The sequence below is a fragment of the Zalophus californianus genome, chromosome 1, assembly GCF_009762305.2.
Source record: "Zalophus californianus isolate mZalCal1 chromosome 1, mZalCal1.pri.v2, whole genome shotgun sequence".
NCBI classification, from domain to species: Eukaryota; Metazoa; Chordata; class Mammalia; order Carnivora; family Otariidae; genus Zalophus; species Zalophus californianus.
In genome coordinates this window covers 12,782,249-12,808,021 of record NC_045595.1, presented here as the reverse complement: position 1 = coordinate 12,808,021, position 25,773 = coordinate 12,782,249, and the positions used below count along the sequence as shown (strand labels likewise).

Below are 25,773 nucleotides of genomic sequence, written 5' to 3'. Positions count from 1 at the left end.
ATCCTTCTAGAAATTTTCTGTGCATATACAAGGATTTTTTAAAAGATTTATTTATTTTAGAGAGAGAAGGAGAGCACAAGCAGGAGGGGCAGAGAGAGAGGGAGAGAGAATCCCAAGCAGACTCAGTGCTCAGCATGGAGCCTGATGCAGGGTTTGATCCCAGGACTCGGAGATCATGACCTGAGCCGAAACCAAGAGTCGAGTGCCCAGGTGCCCCTAAACAAGGATTTAAAAAAAAAAAAGCAATGAGAGAACACTATAATACTGTTCCGGGCCTTCCTTTTTAAAGTCAACAATAGGTCTTGGAGACCAACCCATCTCAAGTATACCTGCACTGACCTCACTCCGCTAGACTGACATGTAGCATCCCATGGCATGAATGTGCTACCAGCTGATTAACCCAGTCACCCTCTTGATGGAGATTTTTGGCTGTTTGCTGCCACGAACCAGCCCATTTTTCTGTCCTGGCACCTGTGTCCATGGGTATTTCCAGGGTGCATTCCTTAGAGAGATACTGCAGTTTGAAAGGATGTGAGCTTTTTTAATTTTGAGAAGTTTTGCCCAATTTCAAGTAGGGCTTGATTTTTATTAGTGTTTTTATTTTTAAAGATTTTATTTATTTATTTGTCAGAGAGAGAGAGATTGAGTACAAGCAGGGAGAGCGGCAGGCAGAGGGAGAAACAGGCTCCCCGATGAGCAGGGAGCCTGGTGCAGGGCTTGATCTCAGGACCCTGGGATCGTGACCTGAGCCAAAGGCAGACGCTTAACCGACTGAGCCACCCAGGCGTCCCATTATTATTATTTTTTTAAAGAACAAGACAGTCCCTGAGGAAGGTGGGGTGTGAGGCTCCTGAGGAGGAACCCGAACGGAAGGTGCTCTTTAGGAAACAGGGAGGGGCTGGGGGGTGGTGGTGGATAGCTCAATGTGATGGTACAGAAAAACATGGCAAACCCAGAGGGGGGAAATTAGCAAAGGGGAGGACATGGCGGGGGGTCCCTGTGAACTTTCTTACCTTCTAAACTCAGGATGTGAAGTGCCACTGTTGAGTTACAGTGATTCTGTCAAACCTTTGATGCATCACTTCTATGAGTCCTCACCAAGTAGAATGTTAACCCTGCCAGGTGAAAGAACTAGAACTAACACGTTCTGTCCTAATCAAGTAGAGTGTTACTTGACAGCCAAGAGAATTAAGCCACGACACCTAACTGAGTCCAATGTTAACCTTTCCAGGTAAGACTTACTATGTTACATTCTACTTGGGTAGAAGTTTACCTGCCAGGTGACAGAATTAAGGTATGCCCCATGACACTTTCTTATTTCTTCTTTAATTTTTCATAGAGCAGAGAAGAGGAAAAGGACCTTCTTCCCCGAAACATGGATTTGGCGTTGTCTGAACATCAGGTACAGTGAGCTTTTTTTTTTTTTTTTTTCACAGTAAGATGCCGTTTCTTCGCTGTGTTTGTGGGCTGACTCAGAGGCACTCAGGCAAATCTAGATCGTTCCCAGTGGGTTTGCTTTCAGATCTGACATCAGCATCTGAGTCAGACTTTAGGCATCCTTTTCCAACACATAAAACTCAACACCGTGAAGTCAGCCCCAAATCCCACTGTGGCCTCGGACATCTGCTCAGGAAATATGAAATGCAGGGTCTTCGTGCCTCTTACGACTCCCACTTGGGGTAACTCTATCCACTCTGTTTGCATAACGAGCTCATTAAAATGATTACAGTTCCCTGGAACATGAACTTGACCCCGCCCCCCCCACGCCTCCCTCACTCCTCAGGGGCCTCGGGCTCCTGCCTACAAAACAGACTGCTTTTCTCAGCATATTTCCTTTCCACGTTCCCCCGCCCCTTCAGTTCTTTCTGAAGAAGCCCTGCTGTGCCAAATTCCTGCCAGATGCTGTTGGCTTTTTTTCCTTTCAATGCTTGGTGACAGAACACCAATGGTACTAGTAGGTCATGGTGGCCTGCCCTGGGAAACTAGTTAGGCAGGAAAGATCAGATGCCCCCCAGGCCGTGGGTGGGCTTACTGCTGAGCTGGGCCCCACTTCCAGACACGAGATGCCATGGCACGCCGTCATCACAGAACTGAGCCCCCAGTTAGGGGCTCCTCAGCCTGCTCTCATAAGGATGTGTGTGTCCCCATTATGGGAAGACTTAACTCCTGGTCAGAACAGATCCAGATGACTGCGTTTCGTTCTAGGGGTCTAAATCTAAGATGGGCTGTCTGTCTGTTACCATTCAAATGTACCAAATGTATCTATTTTTTTCTGGGGGCCAGATGTATTTGGTGCCGGGTAATGTTTTGGGTACAGGGTTGGCACCTTGAACAAGGTGGACACTCAGGTTGCTTCCACCTTTTGGCTATGATAAATTACCCTGCTGTGAACACAGGTGTGCAAGTATCTCTTTGAGACCCCACTTGCAGTTCTTTGGGGTGGATACCCAGAAGTGGAATTGTTGGCTCATATGGTAATTCTATGTTTAATTGTTTGAGGAACCACCATCCTGCTTTTCACAGAGGCTGCACCACTTTACATGCCCACTAACAGTGCACAAGGATTCTTCTTTGAATATTTGATAGAATTCGGGGTGCCTGGGTGGCTCACTCGGTTAAGCGTTCCACTCTTGGTTCTGGCGCAGGTCATGATCTCAGGGTTGTGGGATCAAGTGATGCGGGAGCCCTGCATCAGGCTCCATGCTCGGCTTAGAGTCTGCTTAGGACTCTCTCTTCCTCTCCCTCTTCCCCCCCCCCCGAAATAAATAAATAAATCTTTAAAAAATTTTTTTTAAATGTTTGTTAGAATTCACCAGTGAAGCCATCAGGTCCAGGGCTTTTCTTTGTAAAGAGATTTTTGGTTATTGATTCAATCTCCTTGCAGGTCTGTTCAGCTCTAGGTCTGTTCAGATTTTGGTTTTCCTTGTAATTTCGTCTTGATTGGTTTTGCATTTCTAGGAATGTGCCCATTTCATCTAGATTATCCAAGTTCTTGGTGTACAGTTGTTCATGTACTTTTTAATAATCTTTTTATTTCTGAGAATGGGTAGTAATGTCCCCACTTTCATATTTTAGTAATTTGAGTCGTCTCTCCTTTTATCCTTTGTCTAGTTAAAAATTGGTCAGTTTCATTGATCTTTTTAAAGAACCAACTTTTGGTTTTGTTGATACTCTATTATTTTTCTGTTCTCTATTTTAGTTATCTCTGCCCTAATCTTTATTATTTCTGTTAGCTTTGGGTTTAGTTTGTTTTTCTTTTTCTAGTTCTTTATTTTTTTTTTTTTTTTAATATTTTATTTATTTATTTATTTGAGAGAGAGAATGAGATAGAGAGAGCACATGAGAGGGGGGAGGGTCAGAGGGAGAAGCAGACTCCCTGCCGAGCAGGGAGCCCGATGCGGGACTCGATCCCGGGACTCCAGGATCATGACCTGAGCCGAAGGCAGTCGCTTAACCAACTGAGCCACCCAGGCGCCCTCTAGTTCTTTAAATTGTGAAATTAGGTTGTTTGAGATCTTTCTTCTTTTTTAATAGGTATATAGCTATAAATTTCCCCCTTGGCACGGCTTTTGCTGCATCCCATAAGTTTTGCTATGTTATGTTTTGTTTTCCTTCATCTCTGGGTATTTTAAAATTTCCTTTGTGATCTCTTCTTGGATCCATTGGTTAATTAAGAATAAGTTGTTTAGTTTCCACAAATTTCTAAATTTTCCAGTTTTCCTTTTCTTACTGATTTTTAACTTTGTCCCATCATGGTCAGAGATGATACTTTGTATGATATCTACCTTTTAAAATCTACTGAGACTTCCTTTGTGGCCTAATAACATGGTCTGTCTTGAAGACTGTCCTGTGTGCCCTTGAGAAGAATATGGGTGCTGTTGTTGGGTAGAGTGTTCTGTGAATGTCTGCTGGATCTAGTTGCTTTATTGTGTTAAGTCTTCTACTTGCTTACTTATCTTCTGTCTGGTTGTTCTGTTGTTCAGAGCAGAACATTGAAGTCTCCCAACTATTACTGTAGGGCTATTTATTTCTTGCTTGAATTCTGTCCATTTATGTATGTATATATCTCAGTAGTCTCTTATTAGGTGCATACATGTTCATAATTGTTATATGTTTTTGCTGTACTGAACCTTTTATTAACATATAATGTTCTTCTTGGTCTCTTGTAGCCTTTTTGGACACAATGTCCATTTTGTCTTTGGAGCTAAAGTGAGTCTCTTGTGGACAGCAGATAGGTCATGTTTTTTAAGCAACTCTGTTGATCTCTGCTTTTTGATTGGAAAGCTTAATCCACTTACATTTAATGTAATTACTCATAAGGAGGGCCTCACGTCTGTCCTGCTCTTTGTTTTCTCTGTGCCTTATAGCAGTTCTGAGATGGCAGCTCAGGGCAAGGACCTAGCTCAGGGTACATGCTGGGGAACAGAGACAGCATCCTGGTTCCAGCATCCAGGATGTCCTGTCCTCGGCTGTGTTGCCCACCTCCCCTCTGTGAGTTTTTGGGGTAGTCGCAGTGCACCGTGCAGCTTCCAGTCCACAGCAAGAGCCCAGCCAGTCTGGCAGGCAGCTCCCATTCTTGTGGTTGTTTCATGGTTATTTCAGGCAGAGGGAACAGCCTGGGCTTGGTGGGCGGAGCCAGGTGTGGTGTGGGCATGAAAGCGGCAGATAACCCTGAGCAGTTGGGCAAGGCTCAAGGGTCAAGATGCCACAGGGGTAGGATAGGTTGGAGATTTCAAGAGTTCAGCTGAGCTGGAGAGAGGGAGAGCTGAGCCGTCAGGTGGTGGAGTGGCCAATTCAAACAACGACAAGGAGCCATAGTGAAAGTAATGGTGAAGCCTTTCATCTTTACTGTGACCATGCAGCCTGGCTCCCCCTGTTCCGTTTGCCCCACAGAATGTCATACCTTGCAGGTGGATCAGACATGGGGTTGTCTCACTGCGGAGGGAGCCTTGGGCAAAAGGCTCCGACAGTTTTATGGACCCTGGCGTCAGAGAAATATAGGGAGGAGGACTCAGAGTGGGAAGGTACTGGGTGCTGAGCCAAAGCGGTGAGAAATGCCTCGGAGATTTCCTCCCACTGATAAGGAGACCTTGGCAATGGTCTTCTGACACCTAATGACCTTGGGCCAAGGCAGGTCCCTAGTGACACACTGACCTAGGAATGGAGGCAGTGGGGCTGGGAAGGCAAAGCATGGCTGGTGATCCCCCTCAGAGGCCACAGTTCACTGGCTATGCCACTAGCCTGGTGTGGGGAAGGCAGCGTCCCTTGACGGCTGCCAGGGAAAGCCTTCGTAATGGCCTAAAAGAATCACACAAAGGGTTTTTAACTGGGAGTCGGGCTCCGCAGGAGTCTACGGGACAGGGATGCCAGCCCAGGAAGAGTGGATGTCCCCTGGGTGGGGGGCAGGTTGGTGGCACCCAGCGTTCATGGAAAAGTTGGCTGTGATCATATGAAGCTGACAAATGTCCTGCCAAATGGGAAGAGGCCACCTAAGTTGTCACGGGTGATAGCATGTGATCCTCATAGAGGGGAGGACGGATGCCCCGGGTCCTGAGGGGTTGCTGTGTGCCACGGGCTGGGGTGTCTGGCCGTCCAACGAGGGCCACCTGGTCAGGCTCCTGAGAAGCAGACTGAGGCCAGGCAGGTGAGTAAGGAACAGCGGGTCCCCAGCTAGGCCTGGAGCTGTCTGGCCTTCGCTTCTTTTCCCCAGGTCATAGGTTTTCTCCTCCGAGGACTCTTACACCAGATGCTAAGATAAATCTCAAAAGGACATCCTGGAAATGCAGAGGAGACCACAGAGTTTGTCGTCCCGAGCTGGCCTAGAGTGATCGGGGGGCCACTAGCCGGGGACAGGGGAACCTTGGGCGGCGAGAGCCGTCTGAGAGAAAGAGAACATGAGCCATACACATAATTTCGGATTTCCCAGTGCTGCGTTACATAAAGGGCAAAAAGAAACACGTGGAGTGCACTTGAATCATATGTTTTTTTAACCCGCTAGATATCCCCCAGTATGATCGTTTCAACAGGCCATCGATCTAAAAATTCTTGATGATACATTTTATGCTTGTTTTGCACTGCGTGAGTTTCCTATACTGTCACAAAGTGCCACTGACTGGGTGACTTACAACAACAGAAATGTTATTCTCTCACGGTTCTGGAGGCCAGATGTCCGAGATCCGGGTGTGGGCAGGGCCGCGCTCCCTCTGAAAGCTCGAGGGGAGAATCCCTCTGGGCCTCTTCAGCTTCTGGGGGCGCCGGTGTCCCTCAGCTTCTAGCTGCGCCCCTCCCATCTCTGCCTCTGTCTCCTTCTCTGTTGTGTCTGAATTTCCTTCTTAGAAGGATGCCCCTCGTTAGATTGGGGCCTGCCTTCCTCCAGCCTGACCTCATCACTAATTTCATGTGCAAAGACCCTGTTTCCAAATAAGGTCACGTTCGCGGGTACTGGGGGTTGCGGCTTGATGTACCTTTCTAGGAGACACAAGCATGCCCCAAATGGCTGATCCCCTCAGTTCAGCGTCTTCCCCCTCCCCCCGAACTGGGCGGGGCGTGCACTGCCAGAGTCGGCACAGCTGAACCCTTGTGGCGGGTGATCCTGTGTCCACAGCTGTCCTGAGAGCCATTCGTGTTTCTGATTACATGAGTTGGGGCCAAGGGGCGGCTCTCTCCTGCCACACGCCGTGTGGTGCCTAAAGGCTTATTTCCCAGCTGCAGGGACAGCCTTGCTGCAGTCCCCCGGTCCCCCCTGGCCGCCTCGGCCCGGCCCTGGAGAAGGGCCCATGGTTGTCCATCTTCCTGCAGTGACCCGTCCGGCGAGGAGACGCTCAGCGTGCAGGTCCCGGACTCCATCACCAGCTGGGTGGGTGAGGCCGTGGGTCTGTCCGAGGCTTGGGGCCTGGGTGTCGCCGCGCCTGCCCTGCTGAAGACCTTCAAGCCCTTCTTTGTCGACTTCACGCTGCCCCCCCACGTGGTCCGCGGGGAGCAGGCCAAGATCCCACTCAGCGTCTACAACTACCTGGGGACCTGTGCCGAGGTACTAAACCCGCCCCCTCCCCCCAGCCTTCCCTGTGCCTGGGGGCACCCATGATCTCAGGAGGCAGGGATGAGGGGGGTCAGCCTGAGCGGCTTGGAAGGGGACAGTGCATCTCTGTAACGGGGGAGGGCGTCGTGGGAGGTGCAGCTGCTGTGTTATCGGGGAGGCAGGGGCCGGAATCCTGGAGGTCCGCAGAGCAGGCGCTCACCGTCCCCGGTTACACTTGCACACTCACCGATGTGGCCACGCTACTCCGCACGTCGGTGTTTCGGTTTCCCACAAGTGTCAGGGACAGAGGAGTCACGGCGGTTACGGGCTGCGTGGGTTAGCACGTGCTAAGAACAGTGTCCACGGAAGGGCCGCAGACCCTGCCGATGCTGTGGACGCTCCAGGGGCCGAGCAGCGGGGCCCCAGGCTCCTCCTGGGAGGAGGTGGAGAAGGCGGCTCTCTAGGCCCCTTGCAGCTGCCCAAACAAAGAAGCGCGAGCTCGGAGGCTGAGAACAGCGGAAGTGGATTCTTCCACGGTTCTGGAGGCCAGAGTGCAAGGTCTCGGTGTGGGCCTGGCGGGTTCCTCCCCGAGGCTCTGAGGGAGCTCCCTCTCATGCCTCCTACTGGTCTGTCTCCACGTCGCCTTCCCTCACGTGTCTGCCCTCTGTGAACGTCTCTGTGTCTGTGGGTTCTCTTCGAAAGATCCCAGTCCTATTGGAGTAGGGTGGGCCCTAACCTCATTGTAACTTAGGGACCTCTGCAGAGATCCTGTTTCCAAATAAGATCGCGTTGACGGGTGCCCGGAGTTTAGGACTTCAAAATATCTTTCCGGGAGCCACCGGCGAACCCATACAAATACCCTGAGGGGGTGGGCTTAGGGCTGACCTTGGGGGCTGGGGAGGATTTCAGACCCTGGTGATGAGGAAGGACAGGAGGTGAGGGCGGGCCTGTGAGACCAGGTGGGTGCATGATGGGGAAGGGGGACTTGGGGGGGGCCGGGGTCTGTGTATCAGTGAAGCTTGGGGAGGCTAGGATCACTCGCCCTCCCCCACCTTTGTGATCCTTGAGCGCTGGCTAGGCCTGGATGTCAGCTGGTGGGAGGGAGGAAGGGAGATGGGGAGGGCTCTCCGCGGTTAGGGGTAGCCCTTGGGGCTGAGGGTTGAAAGCCGAGGCTGTGGGCGGAGGAGTGAGTGGGGTGCAGGTTCAGGGGTCCAGCTGGGAACAGACCTGCTCTCTGCACGTCTCAGCTTCATCCTGACAAACCACACACTGGGGACATGGCTGACTTCCTCCTGGCCCTGCCCAAGTGCGTGGGGACCCCCAGGGCCGCTAGCTCATTCCATACCGAGGGCAGAAGATGTAAGCTGCAGCCTCAACCAGACACCGTGGAAACTAAGAGATTTCACCCCACCCCCGAAACCTAGATTTCCGTTTTTTCCTGAAAAAATGAGGAAATTGGAATTTGCTACCTGGCAGGGCGCGCGCCCAAGGCTGCTGGGGGTCCTGCATGTTCACACCTGGCTGCCCCCAGAAGACTGGACTTTGGCTTGGCATTTCTATTTACGGCCTCAGTTTGCCTCAGTTTCCCTATCTGTAAACTGGGCGTGAGAACTCACCCTGGCCCTGCTCACCCCCGCCGCCGGCTTCTCTGGGGCAGGAGGGAAAGAGCAGACGCGAGGGCCCCTCGTGAGTTTCAACAGGGATGGCTGTGGTCTGTGATCATCTCTGAGCCCGGCCCGGAGCGGGGACAGCAAACATTCTGAGTCAGGCTCAGAGGGGGACCTGGAGGTTACATGAGACGCTTTACTCCTTTTTTTCCTTTGCAAATGCTATGCATCCACTGAATGATTTCATCTGCCCAAAAGCGTGTTGCACACGATGGCGTGTGACAGCCTCAAGGCTAGTAAGGGAGTTCTCGCCCCGCCATCTGGCAGGCACAGTGTGAGTCCGACGCTGGTGTTTGCCCTTGACTTTCCTGCTGGTGTCTCTCTGACTCTATAGAAGAGCCACACATTAATGTACTGTCACCTGGGAGCTTCTTGTCCCCTGAGCCTTTAGTTAAAGGAAAATGTCAACTGGAAAAAAAGAAAAAAAAGCAGTCAGTGCAGATTCTGAAATAGGGATGAAACATCCAGAGACCACCAGAAAGGAGCTCCTTGGTGTAAAATGCTGGTGATTCTCATTCGCTGGCACTCGGAACCAGTGTGCGCTGGACCTTGTGCAGACATCAGAAGACCCCAGGGCCCAGGACGTGGGGTCCGGCCGCGCTTGACCTTGGAGCGCGGACACCACTAGGCCGCGAGCCTCAGGATTTTGCCTGCACCGATACCAGGAGGCTGCCTGGGCCAGGGAGGGAGGGCTGTGGGTGGAATCGTTCCCAGATAGGAAACTGAGAGATGCATCGTTACGTGTCCAAGGTCTCCCGGAGTGTTTGGGGCTGAGCTGTGTTAGAACCGGGTGTTTACAGGGAGCCAGGCAAGCCGAGGGGGACATGTGAAATAGGCTCAGAGCAGGCAGCACCAAAGCCCAGTGCCTGTACGATCCATCCTCTGTCATTCTTTCTTATGTAGTGTGTAGCCGGGGGGACTAGGACCCTGGTCTTAAAAAGCCAGAATAAGTGCAGACTGATCCCTGATCTAGAGGGTGGTCCCCCCAAGGGAGGGTCCTCACCGAGTTGGCAGGCAGGACCCTCAGGTGCCCATTTGAGCTCCAGGCACACTCTGGTGGCTGCTTTGTTACACATCCCCAAGGCACCAGGGAAACAGACCCATTTACCCCCCTCAACACGGACAGCTCGTCATTCCACCCAGGACCTGGAAAATATGGCTCACTGACGCTTGGCGCTTAAGTCTCTTCTTTTCTCCTTGGAAGAACTCGGACTCAGAGGGATGTGGGAGCTCCTGACACACCCTGCATCAGCCGTTCACCCTCGGGTCCAGCTCGGCTTGTCCCGAGGCAGGGTTCGGATGCTCTGTCACACTTGCCACTAGATTTTTCTCGTGCCCTTCCCTCCGCATCACACGTGCCCGCTTGTGTGACTCAGGCGCGTGGACCCTCTGAGGCCCAGAGATCCCGCGTGTCCTCTTCGGCCTCGTTACTTTAGCTCCCAGTAGGGCGCCTGCACCCACTAGGTGCTTCATATATGCTGATTGGACAAATGGATGTGGGCCCAAGAGCCTGTTCTAGATTGAGAGGTATAACCACACATGCACACAGAGACACTCACGTGCGCACGGCTGCACTCAGGCACTGTGCGTGTGTATACGCGTGCACATGTGTATGCATAGGCCGCACTTACACACCCGCACGTAGGTACGCAGAGATACATGCGCGCACGGCACACGTGTGCACACACACAGAACTCTGTTATACACCGCAGACCTCAGGTGGGACAGAGGGTCAGAAGAAGGGCTTTGCGGGGCAGCAGGTGGAGAGGTCCCTCCCCCCTGGTGCCCGGGGTGGACGCAGCAGGAGAAGCTGCCCTGAATCCACCTTGGTCCTGAGGGGGAGCTGCCTCCATGGGGAAGTTGGGGGGCTGAAATAAAGAGGGGGCTCCCAGCAAGACAATGGTGAGCAGCTGGTTCTGATTGGAAATGGAAAGGGGGTCTTTCCAGAAGAGCACGGCTTTTGGCGAGGGCTGACGCAGTGGGTGGTGGGACATGCTGGGAGGGCACCCATATTCTGGGCACCACGAGCAGCATCCCGCTCTCTGCAGGTGTACGTGAAGATCTCAGTTCCCAAGGGCATCCGGTTTATCGGGCATCCCGGCAAACGCCATCTGACCAAGAAGACGTGTGTGGCCTCTGGGGAGATGGAGCCCGCCTGGGTGGTTCTGTCCTTCAGTGACCTGGGACTCAGTAATGTCACAGGTGAGGTCCCGTGCTGCCTCAGGCACCCCCCCCCCTCCGGGCCACCAAGGGGTCTGCGTGCTGAGCCCAGGCACAGGTGAGGGGTGGGCGGGGCAGTAGAGGAGGTCAGGAGGGCAGCTGGGGAGGCAGGCCAGAGGGATGGATCAGGAGGTGAGGACCCATGTGGACGTAGGGGTAGGGGCGGGGTTAGTCCCAGGGGTGGGGCCTGAAGCTTCACCTGGAGGGAGCTGAGCTTAGGTGCCACACCAGCCTGGCACGCGTGTGTGCGCACACGTCTGCCCATGCAAACACTTGGGCCAAGGGTGAGGCGCGGCGCGCCCCTCCCCCCCGGGTGGGAACCTGTTCTGACCGCAAGCACTGAGCGCTCAAATCTCTGCAGCCAAAGCCCTTGCTTACGGAGAAACAAGCTGCTGCCGGGATGGGCAGCCCATCAAACACTTTGAGGAGAGCTTTGCTGACAGGCGGGTCCCCGCCGGAAGGGATCACATCAGGCGCAGTGTGATGGTTGAGGTAAGCCCCTGTCCTCGCCGAGGGCCCTTGGCCAGGGCCATCAACCATGGGGTGGGGGCCTCGCCGGAGTTTGTGGTCCCTGCCCGGGGCTGGTGCAGTCCCGGTCCTGCTCTCGGTCTGGGGGCAGGTGAGGGGTCTCTGCATCTCCTCACTAGGGGACTGCAGCATCCGGCCCCCCTGCCGTGCAGAGTGAGATTTGGTAGAGCGGCCTGGGACAGGCAAGGGCTGCAGGGAAGTGTCCTCTGACCCCCACGCTGACCATCTTAGAGGGTGGTGTGCATCCGTCTCCGACTTCCTATGTGTCCTAGGCAGTTAGGAGGATCGTGACCTGATATTTGGAGGGCTGCTGCTGAATGGCCGTGCAGAAAGGACACAGAGCCTAGAGCGGAGGGGCCCAGGGGTTGGGGTCTTACTGACACCTCCCCTCCCCTCCCCGCCCCCCGGCTGGGAATCTAGGATCTGCCACTTAGCGTGGGCTGGGCACCTGTCTTGATATTCCAAGGCCGCTCCCTAAGTCGGGGGTTCTCACGCTCAGCCCACAGTGTGGGAGGGCCAGGGAGCATGCACACGATCCCTCACGGTGCTGGGCGTGTGGTAGAGCAGCGATGCCCCATCTTGTGGATGCTGCTTGGACACATCGGAGCCCAGAGCCCTGCTGAGACTCTCACACCACACCGAGGGTGCCCGGCAGCGCCGATGAAGCTCCTCGTGGCCTGCCGAGTGTCTGCCCCTGCCCTGTGGCCCGGCTGCAGACAGCTACCCCCCCACCTGCCTGTAGTCCTGGCAGTTCCCACAGTGCCTGGAGCCACACGCACGCCAGGCAGACCTCCCGGAGGTGGGCGAGTCATTGCCACAGCGTGGTTGATGGGACATGATGGATTCCTCCGGGACAAGCCAGTTGTCTGATGAGGAGTGCCATTTCCGTGAGCTGGCAGGATGGGACGGCCTCAACAGGAAGCATGGAGACCCCTGGCAACCCTTTGCTCAGCCCGAGCTTGCTCCCTGGCCCTCAGCCCGCCCTCCTGTGGCCAGAGGAGATGGCAAGCCATCCAGAGCAGCTGGGCAGACTTGCAGGCCTCGAGTTCTTGCCTCCTCCATCTGCGGAAGGAATTTCTCAATGCACAGAGAGGGATTCTCTGTCCCTGGGCCCTTCTTCCTGTTCATGCTGCAGCATCTGCCAGTACAGCTTAGTGCAGGCCATTCTCGGGGCAGGAGGTGACATTTAGGTATCAGAAGACCTGAGATGTCAATGCAGAAAACTGAAGCGTGAACTGGAAAAATGGATTTCTGAAACAGGAGGTGGCAGATGTGCAGCTTGATAAAACAGCAAAATCCTTCTCCCGCTCCCCACCATGAGAGAGCCCTGGGTGCATGGTTGGTTTGCTGGATCGGTTATTTGGTGGACCCTCACGCGACCCTGCCTGCCATCTGCCGGGGAGGAAACTGCAGATGACAGAGGCGTATGGTGGGGAAGCAGGTGATGGTTGGGACCTATGGGATCGAGGAGGAGCCAGGCTCTGCCGTTAGCCTGGGAGACGGGAGGACAAGGTGGGAGTGTGTGGCAAGCATGACAAATCTAGGAGTAGTTGGTGAGTTGGTTTGACCAGAACCTGGAGAAGGGGAATGAGCCTCCGTTCCCCCCCAGGCCTGGGAGGTAAGCAGCTTGGTCCTTCTCCATGTACGTGTGACATTGGCATCACCCTGCAGGGTCCAGACTTGGAGCCGCTGCCATGGGAAGGTGGCCATTCCCTTGGGTGGACCGCCCCTCCAGCACTCAGTTCTCCCCGTCTCTCTGTTTCAGCCGGAAGGAGCCCCCCGTGCATACACCTACAGTGCTTTCTTCTGTCCCAACGGTGAGTCCCTGCACCCACCCTGCTGAGGACTTTGGCCCTTACCCCCACACTGTCACAGCTCTCCCACTGCGAAGTGGATGCCTGCCCTTCCTGGGATGCCTGCCCTTCCTGGGCTCAGAAGACACAGCAACGGAAAACTGAGATGTCCGGGCTGGTGACAACCATGAGCCAGAGTGAGGGCCGGGCATCTGCCATGCAGGAAGGAAGTGCCCACGAATGTAGACTGGAGGCGTCAATGAGAAGAGAGACCGTGGGCATGAATAGAGCTGTCCGCAGGGCCCTGGGGTGAGGAGCCTAGGATCCAGGGAAGGGAGGTCTTAGAGTCACGTCAGGGGAAAGCTGTGGGAAGAAGGCTGATCCAGAATCCTGGGCCCATAGAGAAGATAGGAAATTAAAGCGGGTTCCAGAAGGTGTGGGATTCGGGGTCTGCCTCAATCCCCTGAAATCGACATTATACTTGCATATGATCCATGAAAAGGAAATGGGTACAGAGTGCCCAGTGGATGCCTCTACCTTGGTGGGGTCAGGGAAATGCTAAGCAGAATGTCTGCCCTCTCCCTGTCTGGTCCCTCCCAGAGGAACCATTTAGCTTGAAGCTCAGGCCTGGCTTGTCACTGGGCAGTCACGCAGCAGGCTTTGGCAGGTGGTGGAGCTGAGGATCCGAGCTGGAGTCTCTGGGGCTTGCCATTGCCAAGGCATTCAGCATGACAGGTGCCGTAACCCACACAGACCACTCTGGACACAGTCTTCCTCTTGACATGTTTCCCCTTTTTTTGTATTAAATAGCAGTATGGTACATATATGCTCAAATGATTTTTGACAGGGATACAAAAGCAATTCAGTGAAGGAAGGAGAACCTTTTCCACAAACAGTGCTGGAGTAATTGGACACCTATTGGCAAAAGCATGAACTTTGACCTAAAGATCCCACTTTATACAGGAATTAACTCAAATGGATTGTGGACTTACATGTCAAACTATAAAATTTTTAGGAAAAAATTTGGGAGAAAAATCTTTGGGTTCTAGGGCTAAGTGAAGAGTTTTTAGATACGATACCAAAAAGCATGACCCATAAAAGGAAACTGATGAATGAACCTCATCAAAATTAAAAACTGCTTTGCAAGGGGCGCCTGGGTGGCTCAGTCGGTTAAGTGTCTGACTCTTGATCTCAGTGTCTTGAGTTCAAACCCCATGTTGGGCTCCATGCTGGGTGTGGAGCCTACTTAAAAGGAAAAAAAAAAACTGCTTTGCAAAAGATGCTGTTAAGAGGAAGAAATACAAGCTACAGACTGGGAGAAAATCTTTCCAAACCCAGATCTGACAAAGGACTAGTATCTCGAATATATAAAGAGCTCTCAAAATTCAACAATAAATAAAACAATCCAATTAGAAAGTGGGGAAAAAGAGGGGTACCTGGTTGGCTCAGTCAGTGGAGCATGCAACTCTTAATCTTGGGGTTGTGAGTTCGAGCCCCATGTTGGGTGTGGAGATTACTTAAAAATAAAATCTTAAAAAAAATGTGGGAGAAAGAAAGAAACAGTTCACCAAAGAAGATACACAGGTGGCAAATAAGCGCATGCAAAGGTGTTCAACATCGTTGACCATTAGCAAAATGCAAAATAAAGCACTGTGAGTTATCAATGCCTACTTACCAGTATGACTAAAATTAAAAAAAAAAAAGTCACCACAATAAAAGATGGCCAGGATGTGGAGAAAAGGGATCATTCATACATAGCTGGTGGGAATTGTAAAATGGTATGGCCACTGTTGGTAGTTTCTTACAAAGCTACACACGTTCCAAAGAAATTGCACTACGAGGCATTTATCCCAGAGAAATGAAGATTTCTGTTTACACAAAAACCCATTCACAGACATTCATATCAGCTTTATTTGTAATAGCCCCAAACTGGAAACAGCCTAGGTGTCCTTCAGTGGATGAGTGGTTATACAAATTATGGTACATTCATACCTTGGAATGCTATTCATTGGTAAAAAGGGACAAATTATTGATATATGGAGCAACTTGGATGAAGGGGATTGAGTGAAAAAAACTCAATCCCAAAGGGTCCATAAATGATACCATTTATGGCATTTTTGAAATGACAAAATTTTAGAAATGGAGATCATATTAGTCATTGCTGAGATGGGGCAGAAGGGTGTGAATATGGTGATAAGGGGCCATGGGAGGGATCCTGTACAAATAAAATTGGGGAAATCTGAATAAGATTAATGGATTGTATCGATGTCAATTTCCCAATTGTGATACTGTAGTAGAATTTTGAGAGATACCACTGGGGGAAACTGGGTCAACAGGATACAGGATCTTTCCATACTGTTTCTTATAGTTGTCTGTGAATCTATAATTATCTTAGTAAAATTTAAATTAAAAACATTTTTTAAAGTGAAACATGTGGGGCACCTGGGTGACTCAGTCGGTTAAGCGTCCAACTCTTGATTTTGGCTCAGGTCACGATCTCAGGGTCTTGAGATCAAGCCTCGGGATTTTCTCTCCCCATATGCCCCTCCCCACTCCCCTCTCTCTCTCTAAAAAAAAGTGATACATGTGTACAAATACTGTATGAATGCACTTGTATCAGGTACTTAGAGAAGTCAAAATCATAGAGACAGAAAGTAGAACGGTAGGAGCCAGGGTCTGTGGGGAGGGGTTGGTGACTTAGTGTTTAATGGGGATAGAGTTTCAGTTTTGCAAGATGAAAGGAGTTCTGGAGGTGGACAGTGCTGATGTTTGCACAATATGACTGTATTTGATACCACTGAACTGTACACTTAAAAATGGTTAAGATGGCAAACTTTACATTTTGTGTATTTTACCACAATAAAAAAAAAAATGGGGAAAAGAAAAAGCAATACCTATGTATTACAGGGAACTTAGAAAGAAGGAAAAAATATCTCCTCTGGCTCGCATCCATAGATGACCTCTTCTGACATTTTGTTGTATTTGGTTTTGTAGGATTGATTGTTGTTTGTTTTAACATAGTTGTAACTCATGAGCTATACAATTTTGTGTTCTGCCTTGCTCATTTAACACATCCTGAGCCCTTTTCCTTGTTATTGTAAAGTCTTTATAAACAGCATTTCAAAACAGCTTCAGTATGTTCTATCAAACGACTGTTCCCGGGGCGCCTGGGTGGCTCAGTCAGTTAAGCGTCTGCCTTCAACTCAGGTCACGATCCCAGGGTCCTGGGATCAAGTCCCGCATCAGGCTCCCTGCTCAGTGGGGAGCCTGCTTCTCCCTCTGCCTGCCGCTCCCCACTGCTTGTGCTCTCTCTCTCTCTCTCTCTCTCTCTGTCAAATAAATAAATAAAAATCTTAAAACAAATAACAATAGGAAAAAATGGCTGCTCCATAATTTGATCATGATGGAATGTTTTGAAACATTGTTGGGCACTTATATATGGTTTCTATTTTTACATCACAATTTATGTTAGGCTGAATATATATTTGTATTCAAAGTAGAATCGGCAGTGTTTATAACATGTTTATGGAGGTATAATTGACTATAATAACTCACACGTACTTTAAGTGTACAGTTTGGTAAGTGTTGACAGCCTAGGTGTCACATCTGTGAAACCATCACAACTAAGTTAATGAGGATTTCCACTAAACCCAAAAGTCATGCTCCCGGTAACTACTCACCCCTGCCTACTCTTGTCACTAGGGAACTACTCACCTTCCTGTCAGTCTCTATAGATTGCTTTGCTCTTTCTAGACTTTTATATAAATGGAATCATATAAAATGTACTCTTTTTATCTGGTTTCTTTCAGCATAAAAATTTTGAGATGCATCCATGTTGTGTGTGTCAATAATTCAGTCATTTTAAGGCTGAGTGGGACTCCATTGAACGGATGCATTGTACTTTGTTTATTCATTGACCTGTTCGTGGACATTTGAGTTATTTCCAGTTTGGAGCTATTTCCAATAAAGCTGCTATGAATATTCATGGACAAGTCTTTATATGGGTAATATATTTTCCTTTCTCTTGAATCAGTACCTATGAGTGGAATAGCAAAATCATACAGTAGGTATGCCTCCAACCTTTTAAGAAACGGTCGCAGTTTTCCAAAGTGGTAGTGCCATTTTGCATTCCCAGCAGCAGGGGGTGAGAGTCACATCCTTGCTCTCCTCACCCACACTTGGGGTTGTACGTCTGATTAATTTCAGCCATTCTTTTTTTTTTTTTTTAAGATTTTATTTATTTGACAGAGAGAGACACAACAAGAGAGGGAACACAAGCAGGGGGAGTGGGAGAGGGAGAAGCAGGCTTCCCGCGGCACAGGGAGCCCGATGCGGGGCTCGATCCCAGGACCCCGGGATCATGACCTGAGCCGAAGGCAGACGCTTAACGACTGAGCCACACAGGCGCCCCTCAGCCATTCCAATAGGTGTCTGATGGTATCTCATTGTGGTTTTAATGTGTATTTCCATCATTCAAGCATCTCTTCATGTGCCTATTTACTACTGGTATATTTTTTTCGGTGAAGTGCCTGTTCAGTTCTTTTAACATTTATTTTAAATTGAGTTTTGGAAATTTTAAAAAATATATTCTGGATACAAGTCTCCTTTCCCAGGTAAATGCTTCACAAAGACATTTCTCCCAGTGTGTGGCTCGTCTTTTCTTTCTCTTAATAGTGTTTTTCAAAGAGCAGAAGTTTCCCATGTCGATGTGGTACAGTAGATCAATCTTTCCTTTTATGGATTATGCTTTTGTTGTATCTAAGAAATCTTCTCCAAATCCTACATTTTCTCCTCAGAGTTTGTAGTATTAGGTTGTACGCTTATAAAATGGCTATGAACCATTTCGAGTTGGTGTTTGGAGACCATGCAAAGTGTGGTTTGGAGTTCCCCTTTTCTCCTTCCGGGTAACTAGCTGTTCCAGCACCATTGGGTGAGACGATTTTCGCTGTTGAATTGCCTTCACACCTTTGTTGCAAATCAGTTGTTCATACACATGTGGGTCCCTTTCTGGACTCCCTACTCTGTTCTGTTGAGCACCTGCCTGTGTTGACATCAGTACCGCACTGTTGTGATTCCTACAGCTTTTGATTAAGTCTCGATGTCAGAGGTGTGAGTCCTTTGACTTGGTTCTTTATCAGAGTTGTTTTGGCTCTTCTGGATTCTTGATGTTTCTCTATAAATTGTGGAATCAGTTTTGTAATTTCCCCCAAAAGACCCTGCTGTGTTTTGATTGGGATTGCAGCAAATCTGAACATCCGTTTGGGGAATAATGAATGTATTTGCCATATTGTCTTCTGACCCATGGACACGGTCTAGCTCTCCACCGATCTGGGTCTTCATTAGTTTCAAGAATTTTTACAGTCTCCTGTGTACAGGTCTTTGCACATATTCTGTAGGATTTATCCCTGTGAGCATTTTATCTTTTGTGTGCTCTTGGCAGAGCTGCCATTAAGCCAGCTCTGTTTGCTGTCCCCCCTTGGTCCTGATTCTAAGCTCTGGGCACAGGCAGGGAGAGGCAGGATGCCTTCAGGGGTGCCCTCAACCCCCTCTCTCCTTCCCTCCATCCAGAGAGAGTCCACATCTCCACACCCAACAAGTACGAGTTCCAGTATGTGCCGCGGCCGCTGTGTCTCACCCGTTTTGATGTGGCTGTGCGAGCCCACAATGATGCCCGAGTGGCCTTGTCCCCCGGGCCCCAGGACACAGCAGGCATGATAGAGATCGTCCTGGGGGGGCACCAGAACACCAGGTCCTGGATCTCCACCAGCAAAATGGGCGACCCTGTGGCCAGCACACACACGGCAAAGATCCTCTCCTGGGATGAATTCAGAACATTCTGGATCAGCTGGCATGGCGGGTTCATCCAGGCATGGCCGGGCTGACTGGGGTGGGCGTGGGAACCTCATGCTTCTGGGCATTTGCTACCTCCTGATCTGTGTCCAGCTCTGACAGGGGGCAGGGAGGAGGGAGGGTAAACACAGGGCACTATCTCAGGCTGCTCGCAGTCTGCCTGGAGTCACTTACAGGGGTGTAGGGATCTGAGAGCTGAGTGATGGTGGGTAGTCATGGAGAAGGAAGATGGATATAAGTAGGTGAAATGTGGGCTGATGAATTTTAGGGACCAGGCAAAGGGGACATAGAAAAGGAGCAGCTAATACCGCATTCTAGAGGAGGGACATAGCCAAATGGGGTTTTGAAGCATGAATAGGAGTTCACCAGGCAAACTGGGGAGTGGAGGATGTTCCAGGCAGAGGGAATAGCATTTGCAAAGGCCCAGAGACTCCCAGGAGCCTGATGACTTCGGAATCTGTAGATGCCACACTTGTGTCTCTGTTGGCCATTGAAGGGGGTGAGGTGACCTTTAGTTTCTCTGTCTGTGACCCCAGTAGCCAGTGTCCCTGCTGCCTGAGCACCACTGTGTGCTTCCTTCCAGCCTCCTCCAGCATCCTTGGCCTCTTTTTCCAGGTTGGCCATGGTCCAGAGCCTTCCAATGAGTCTGTCATCATGGCCTGGACCCTCCCCAGGCCACCAGAGGTCCAATTCATCGGCTTCTCCACTGGCTGGGGCTCGGTGGGTGAGTTCCGCATCTGGAAGAAGGTGGAGGTGGACGAGAGCTACAGTGAGGCCTTTACCCTGGGAGTCCCGCACAGCGCCATCCCTGGGTCTGAGCGGGCAGTGGCCTCTGTCATAGGTGCGTCTGCCTTGTAGCCTGGCCCAGGGAGAATGGGGGCAAGGACTCAGGCCAGGGGGCAAGGTGTCCACTCCAGACTCGGTTTCACATCAGCCGCTACTGGGGATCTGTTTCTCCGGGGATTCCAGCCCCATACCCACTCAAGCAGCTTCTGGTGACTTCTCTGTACTGGGGCAGACCCAGAGATGACCCCAACCCTGTCTTTGAGGCATTTCCAGTCTGCCCGAGGCGGGTCCAGACCCAGCCTGTCCAAGCCCTGTGTGAGGCAACCCCAAGGGGCAGGTGGTCAATTCTGTGAGAGCAGTGAGTGTGGGGTGATGTGCAAGAAGGCAGAAAGTCTGGGTGAAGTCAGCGAGGTGCAGGGTGGAAGGTGGGGGTCCTGGTGAAAGGAGCAGACATTCAGAGTGTTTGCTAAGCAGGAGTAAGTGGCTGTGACTGGGGGTCTGTAGGATGTGGGTTGTCTCCTGTAGCCCAGGTACAGGATTGGCAAGTGGTGACTGTGTGGTCAACATGGTGTTGGGTGTTGGAAGGGTGGGGAAGAGGGGAAGAGGCCCGGAGGGGCACACAGGCCTGAATGCAGGGGTCTTGGGTCTCTCTGACATCAGAGGACAGAAGCCCTGGGGCCCAGACAGGTTGGTGGTTGTAGCCAGATCAGAGGATGTGGGAGTTTGCAATTTCTGAGGCAGGAGATCAAGTGAGAGATGGCCCTAGGGGCGAGTGGCCTGGGTAGCGGCATAGGGGAGCAAGCAGATGGGCAGGGATGGAGACGGGGGCGAAGGCTGGGACCTCTGTGCCAGTGCCTTCAGCACAGTGGGATGGAAGGTGGAGAAGCTGGGAAGCCCAGAGGAGGGTGATGAGAAAGTAGGCAGGCTCTGCCATGGATGGAGGCTACAGGAGCAGTGGCAGCCTCGGTGGGGCAGGAGGAAAGGCCAAGGAAGGAAGGGAAGTGTGATCAGGGAACAGCAGGAGTTCTGGAGGGCCCATCAGCCCTGTGTGATGCAGAGAAGCCAAGAAGAGGAATGCAGAGTGCTGAAGGGAGGAAAACACAGGAGAAATCGAAAAGAAAAAAAGAACTGAAAAATATACCAACTATGTCATGTGTGTATGGAAACTTAAAAAAAAACTAAGTACTCATGATTGAAGAGAAAATTACATTTCCTACTGGAAATTAGAAAAAATATTTAAAATGGAACCATAACGGCTGGATTGATCTATCAACATTTGTGGGATGCAACCAAAGTTGTAAGAGGAAAATGTATAGCTTTAAATGCACCTGTTTTAAAAGCCACAAAGAAATGAGCATTCAGCAAAATGAAGAGGTAGAGAAAGAACACCGAGTAGAGACCAGAGAACACAGAGGGAGGTGTGTAGGAGAGTTCCAGCGGGTGGCCACCAAAGCCAGGGCCCCTGGTGGGCTAAGTGGGCATGGGACGCAGTCGGGTCCCGAAGGGCAGTCAGAGGGTGGGTGGCCGGTGTTAGGCCATAGGCCGCGCTGGCGAAGGCTATCCCTAGGACAGCCAGGGCACCATTTGAGGCCGGCCTGCAGCCCAGCCCTCATTTCCTCCCCACCAGGAGACGTCATGGGACCAACCCTGAACCACCTCAGCAACCTCCTGCGGCTGCCCTTTGGCTGTGGAGAGCAAAACATGATCCACTTTGCACCCAACATCTTTGTCCTGAAGTATCTGCAAAAAACCCAGCAGCTCAGCCCCGAGGTGGAGCGAGAGACAACAGACTACCTGGTACAAGGTACCGGGGCTGGGGGGGGCGTGGGGTGCTGCCCAGGGAGAGGGCATGGGGAGGGAGGCAGCCCATGTGCCTGGTATAGCAGATGTGGAGAAAGGGACCCAAGTGGATGAAAGAGGCCACTCGGGGTGGCCCATCTGGTCACTGTCAGCAGGAGCCCAGTGTCTGTACCAGTTAGGACATGGCTCTGAATGCTGGGAATCAGCTATGGGGAGAGGAATGGCATCTTCTAAAAAGGTAGATTTTTTTTTTAACAAGAAGAGCAATATAGGGTGCTTGGGTGGCTCAGTTGTTTAAGCGTCTGCCTTCGGCTCAGGTCATGATCCTGGGGTCCTGGGATCGAGCTCCGCATCGGGCTCCCTGCTCAGCAGGGAGCCTGCTTCTCCCTCTCCCTCTGCTGCTCCCCCTGCTTGTGCTTGCTCTCTCTGTCAAATAAATAAATAAATAATCTTTAAAAAAAGCAATATAATAGCATTATAAAAAAACATTTAGAGAAGAAAAATAATTCCCTATAATCCCCCCATCCATGTTGGCTCTGCATTTACGCTCTCCAGCAACACAGGTTAACGTGGTCGCTCTTGGTGCCTCGTAATGTGGCATCCTTCAGTGTGTCCCAGCCACACGCTGTGTGTATGTGATTTGTCCCCCGGGCTGTGTGGAGCCAAGGTCTGTTCACCGCCCCCTCCTCCCCCCTCTGCGGCGGGACCAGGGGCAGCGTGTCTGATGATGGGCACTGGAGCAGCGTCACATTCAGGGCTTTTAGAATAACTGGTCGCCCTGAGGCATCCTGTCCACGTGCTTGGTGAAAACATCTGAATTTCTGTGGCACGGGTGCCTGGAAGTAAAATTGCTGGGTCTCGGGATGTGCTCGTAGTCATTTTCCAGGCTACACTCTTTGTCCATCACTTACATTTATGGAATACAACGTACTAAACTCTTCTCTTGGACATGGCGGGGTTATTTCCAGTTTTTTCCTCCCTACATAATGCAGCATTGAATATCTTCAGAAATAAACAATGCAGCACTGAACATCTTCAGAAATAAATAAGACAGCACGGAACAGCCTCAGAAATCACGCAGCACTGAATATCTTCCATCACCAGGAATCAGATCCTTAGGAAAGGGTACAGCTCCGTGTGTGGAGGGTAGGACCTCCGAGTGCCCTGACCCACCCCCTCTGCATGTCTTGGCCCCACAGGGGGGTCACGGGGAAATCTGTAGCCTCACCTCTGTCATAGGCCCCTGCTGTGTGTCCTCAGGTAGGGCCTGTTCTCAGTGCCTCAGTTTCCGATCTGTGTAGCAAGGGAGTTAAGTCAGTTGATGCCAAGGTCCTGAGGCCTCCTGAGGTGTGCTTCTGGCCTTGGGCTGGAGCTGGAGTGAAGGGGAGGAAGGCGAGGGGTTGACCCAGCTGTGAAGCTGGCGTTCACAGCGGGCAGGTTCGTGTACCTCCACCTGTGCTGCCCCAAGTTGCCCTCCCAGCAACCCCAGACTAATGGTCCTCATTTCCCACATGAGCCACCTGAGGCTCCTCAAAGCAGCCAGCCTGAGACCATGCAGGGTGGTGGGGGCTTCTGAGACCCCAGGCTCGTCTGGATTGGATCGGCTGGCCAGGGCACTAGGTCCCAGCCAGAGTGAGAGGAGAGCGCATAGGCACCACCTTGGAAATTTCTACCTTCAAGAAGGACCGGCGTGTGCCCGGCTCAGAGGATGTCAGGTCCCTCGCAGATGGGGAAACTGAGGCATGGGAGTGCCTTGATTCCTGAGGCGAGTCTGGAGTTCCTGCTTCCTGGCCTGTCAGGGTTCCCTGTAGAAGATCTCCAAAAGCAGTCCTGATGATCCAGAACCATCTGTTCTCAATAGGAAAAGGAAAGTGCAAGAGCTTATGGTGAGCGTGGAAACTCTTGAATGGAAAGGCAAAGTCAGGGGTTGCCACGGGCTGAAAATCTGGCTTGATAAAGGCTGACCAGAGACTGCCGGGAACCCCAAGAAGCCCACTCGGTCTGTGGCTGGGGACGCTCAGGTCGCTGAACCCATCTGGGCTCAGGCCTCAAACACCACCCCCAGTCTGATGATCCCTAGTCATCAACGGCAGCTGGGAGCTCCCCTGAGCAGCCAGACCCCGTGCCCTTCAGCCAGTGGGCATTCCAGACTCTACAAGCTTCCCATCGAGCCCCCTCCCCCAGTTTTCTGCTTGGCTTGCTGGTGTTCGTTTCCTGGGGCCGCCGTCACAGGTGCAGGCTCCCTGGAGTGCGCTTTGCAGACAGGGCATTTCTTTGTCCTGTGTTTGTGTCTATTTCTGCATCTCTTCTCTTCTGAGGACACCGGTCATTGGATCTAGGTCCTACTTTACTCCAGGACGATCTCATCTGGAGATCTTCAGCATGATCACAACTGCAAAGACCCTGCTTCCCCCATAAGATCCCATTTTGGGTTCCTCTCCGGACCCTACAGACCACCCACTACGTATGTCCCCTCACAGCCCTCCCTGGCTCGCCTGGCCCATGCCCCCCTGCTGCCCTCACAATAAGGCCAAACACCCAGTGTGGCCCAAGTGGCCGCCTCACCTCCCTCCCCTGCCCCCTTGCTCTTCTGCTCTGGCTCTTCTGTTCTCTGAGCACACCAGGCTCTCGTGGACTAGTCCCCACCCCTGGGGACAGAGGGTGCTGCCTCGAGATGGTGCAGGTCCCTGACCACTGAGGCATGACTGAGGGCCTGTGTGTGACCAGGTGTGACAGACAGATGATGTCAGGAAATGAGAGGAACAAAGTAGAGGTTTCAGCCACACCCGTGGTGTGGAGCCCTTTCAAGGTCTCCAGGGGTGGGTGTGGGTCAGTTTCCAGACTCCAGATGTGGGTGGGGGGCGGTTTCGGCAACCCTGGATATGAGTGTTGCATCATGGGGGGGTCGCAGGGACGTTCCCAGGACGCTGACCCCTGCGCTTGCTCCGCAGGCTACCAGCGGCAGCTGACGTACAGGCACCAGGACGGCTCCTACAGTGCATTCGGGGAGCGAGACGCGTCAGGGAGCATGTGGTGAGTCCCCACCTCGGGGCCACGACCACGGGGGCTCTCCCACCCAAAGCCGCAGCCCCCCATGCCGCACCGAATGGCCAGGACGCTCGGAGCCAGATCCCCAGGGTGACAGAGACAGCCATGGTCCCGGCCCCCCTGGCGTTCAGAGGGCTGGATGTGGGCAGCTTGTTGGGCCCTGGGTGTGGCGATGGGGGTGGTGGCGGCAGTGGCAGTGACAGTGACTATTTCTCATAGTTAGTCTTTCTGCTGCTGTTGCCACACTGCCCAGAACGGAGCCCTTGCTCTCCAGCCTCTCAGGAGCAGGTCCTGGGTGCTCTGGGGCCTCTTCAGAGCCCACTGGACCCCGAAACAGGGGTGACCCTGAGTAGGAGGGGACGGGAGAGGCCATTACCACCACCGCGAGGCCGAGGTCGGGGGAGCGTTGTGGCCAGAGCAGCCTGGAGTCTGGTTTCCCTTGCAAGCGGCTCCCTTTGGCTTTCGGGGCGACCGGGCCAGGAGGGCCTGGCGTGGGGCTGTGCACCCCTGGGTCTTATTCCGCGGGAGCCTCAGAGCAGGGCAGTTTGCGTGATTGTGGATTTGCCATATCCACCTTGGGGTTTGCAGGGACCGTGGGGCACCCCAACTCCCGTCCCCAGATGGGGTTTCTCTCCCCGTGCGCAGGGGGCCGTGGGCATGAAAACTGCCCTCTCCGTCCTGAGGCTGACCCAGAGTGTCTACCGCACAGCAGCAGCGCCAGGGCCCGCGGGCGCAGCGACACAGCTGGCTGAGGGTCCCCCCCCCCGCCCCCGCGCCGTGTGCAGTGTTGCTTACTTGGCTCCAGAGGGCCGACCTGCCCAGAGAGAGTGTGGGGATGCCACAGTGCCCAGCACACGGGCACCGCGTGGCCCCGCGGCCCGGCTACCTGCGCACGCACACGGCATTGGGCCCCTCCCTCTGGGGCGTGGCCAGGCTGATGGAGGTGCCCCAAAGGCAGGAGAAAGGATGGGTTTGGGGGTCCGGGAGGGAGAGTGGCCGGGACAAGCAGACTCCTGGGATGGGTGCATGCAGCCTTGGGATTATGGGCTATTTCACATTTTGG

General features: G+C 52.3%; 1 protein-coding gene across 5 annotated transcripts in view; it reads left to right on the top strand.

The window, feature by feature from the left end:
* CPAMD8 (C3 and PZP like alpha-2-macroglobulin domain containing 8) overlaps positions 1-25,773 on the top strand; it is a 77,891-nt gene that overhangs the window by 37,584 nt on the left and 14,534 nt on the right. For all 5 annotated transcript variants that reach the window (XR_003518501.2, XM_027586583.2, XM_027586584.2 and 2 more), the window contains 9 exons: positions 1,340-1,402; positions 6,799-7,030; positions 10,734-10,887; positions 11,267-11,397; positions 13,199-13,250; positions 18,795-19,093; positions 19,692-19,917; positions 21,490-21,666; positions 24,614-24,695. Coding sequence is in view for 4 of the 5 variants with exons in the window: in XM_027586583.2 (XP_027442384.2) it covers positions 1,340-1,402; positions 6,799-7,030; positions 10,734-10,887; positions 11,267-11,397; positions 13,199-13,250; positions 18,795-19,093; positions 19,692-19,917; positions 21,490-21,666; positions 24,614-24,695 (1,416 nt within the window). In the remaining variant the exon portion in view is untranslated. The remainder of the gene's footprint in view (positions 1-1,339; positions 1,403-6,798; positions 7,031-10,733; positions 10,888-11,266; positions 11,398-13,198; positions 13,251-18,794; positions 19,094-19,691; positions 19,918-21,489; positions 21,667-24,613; positions 24,696-25,773) is intronic.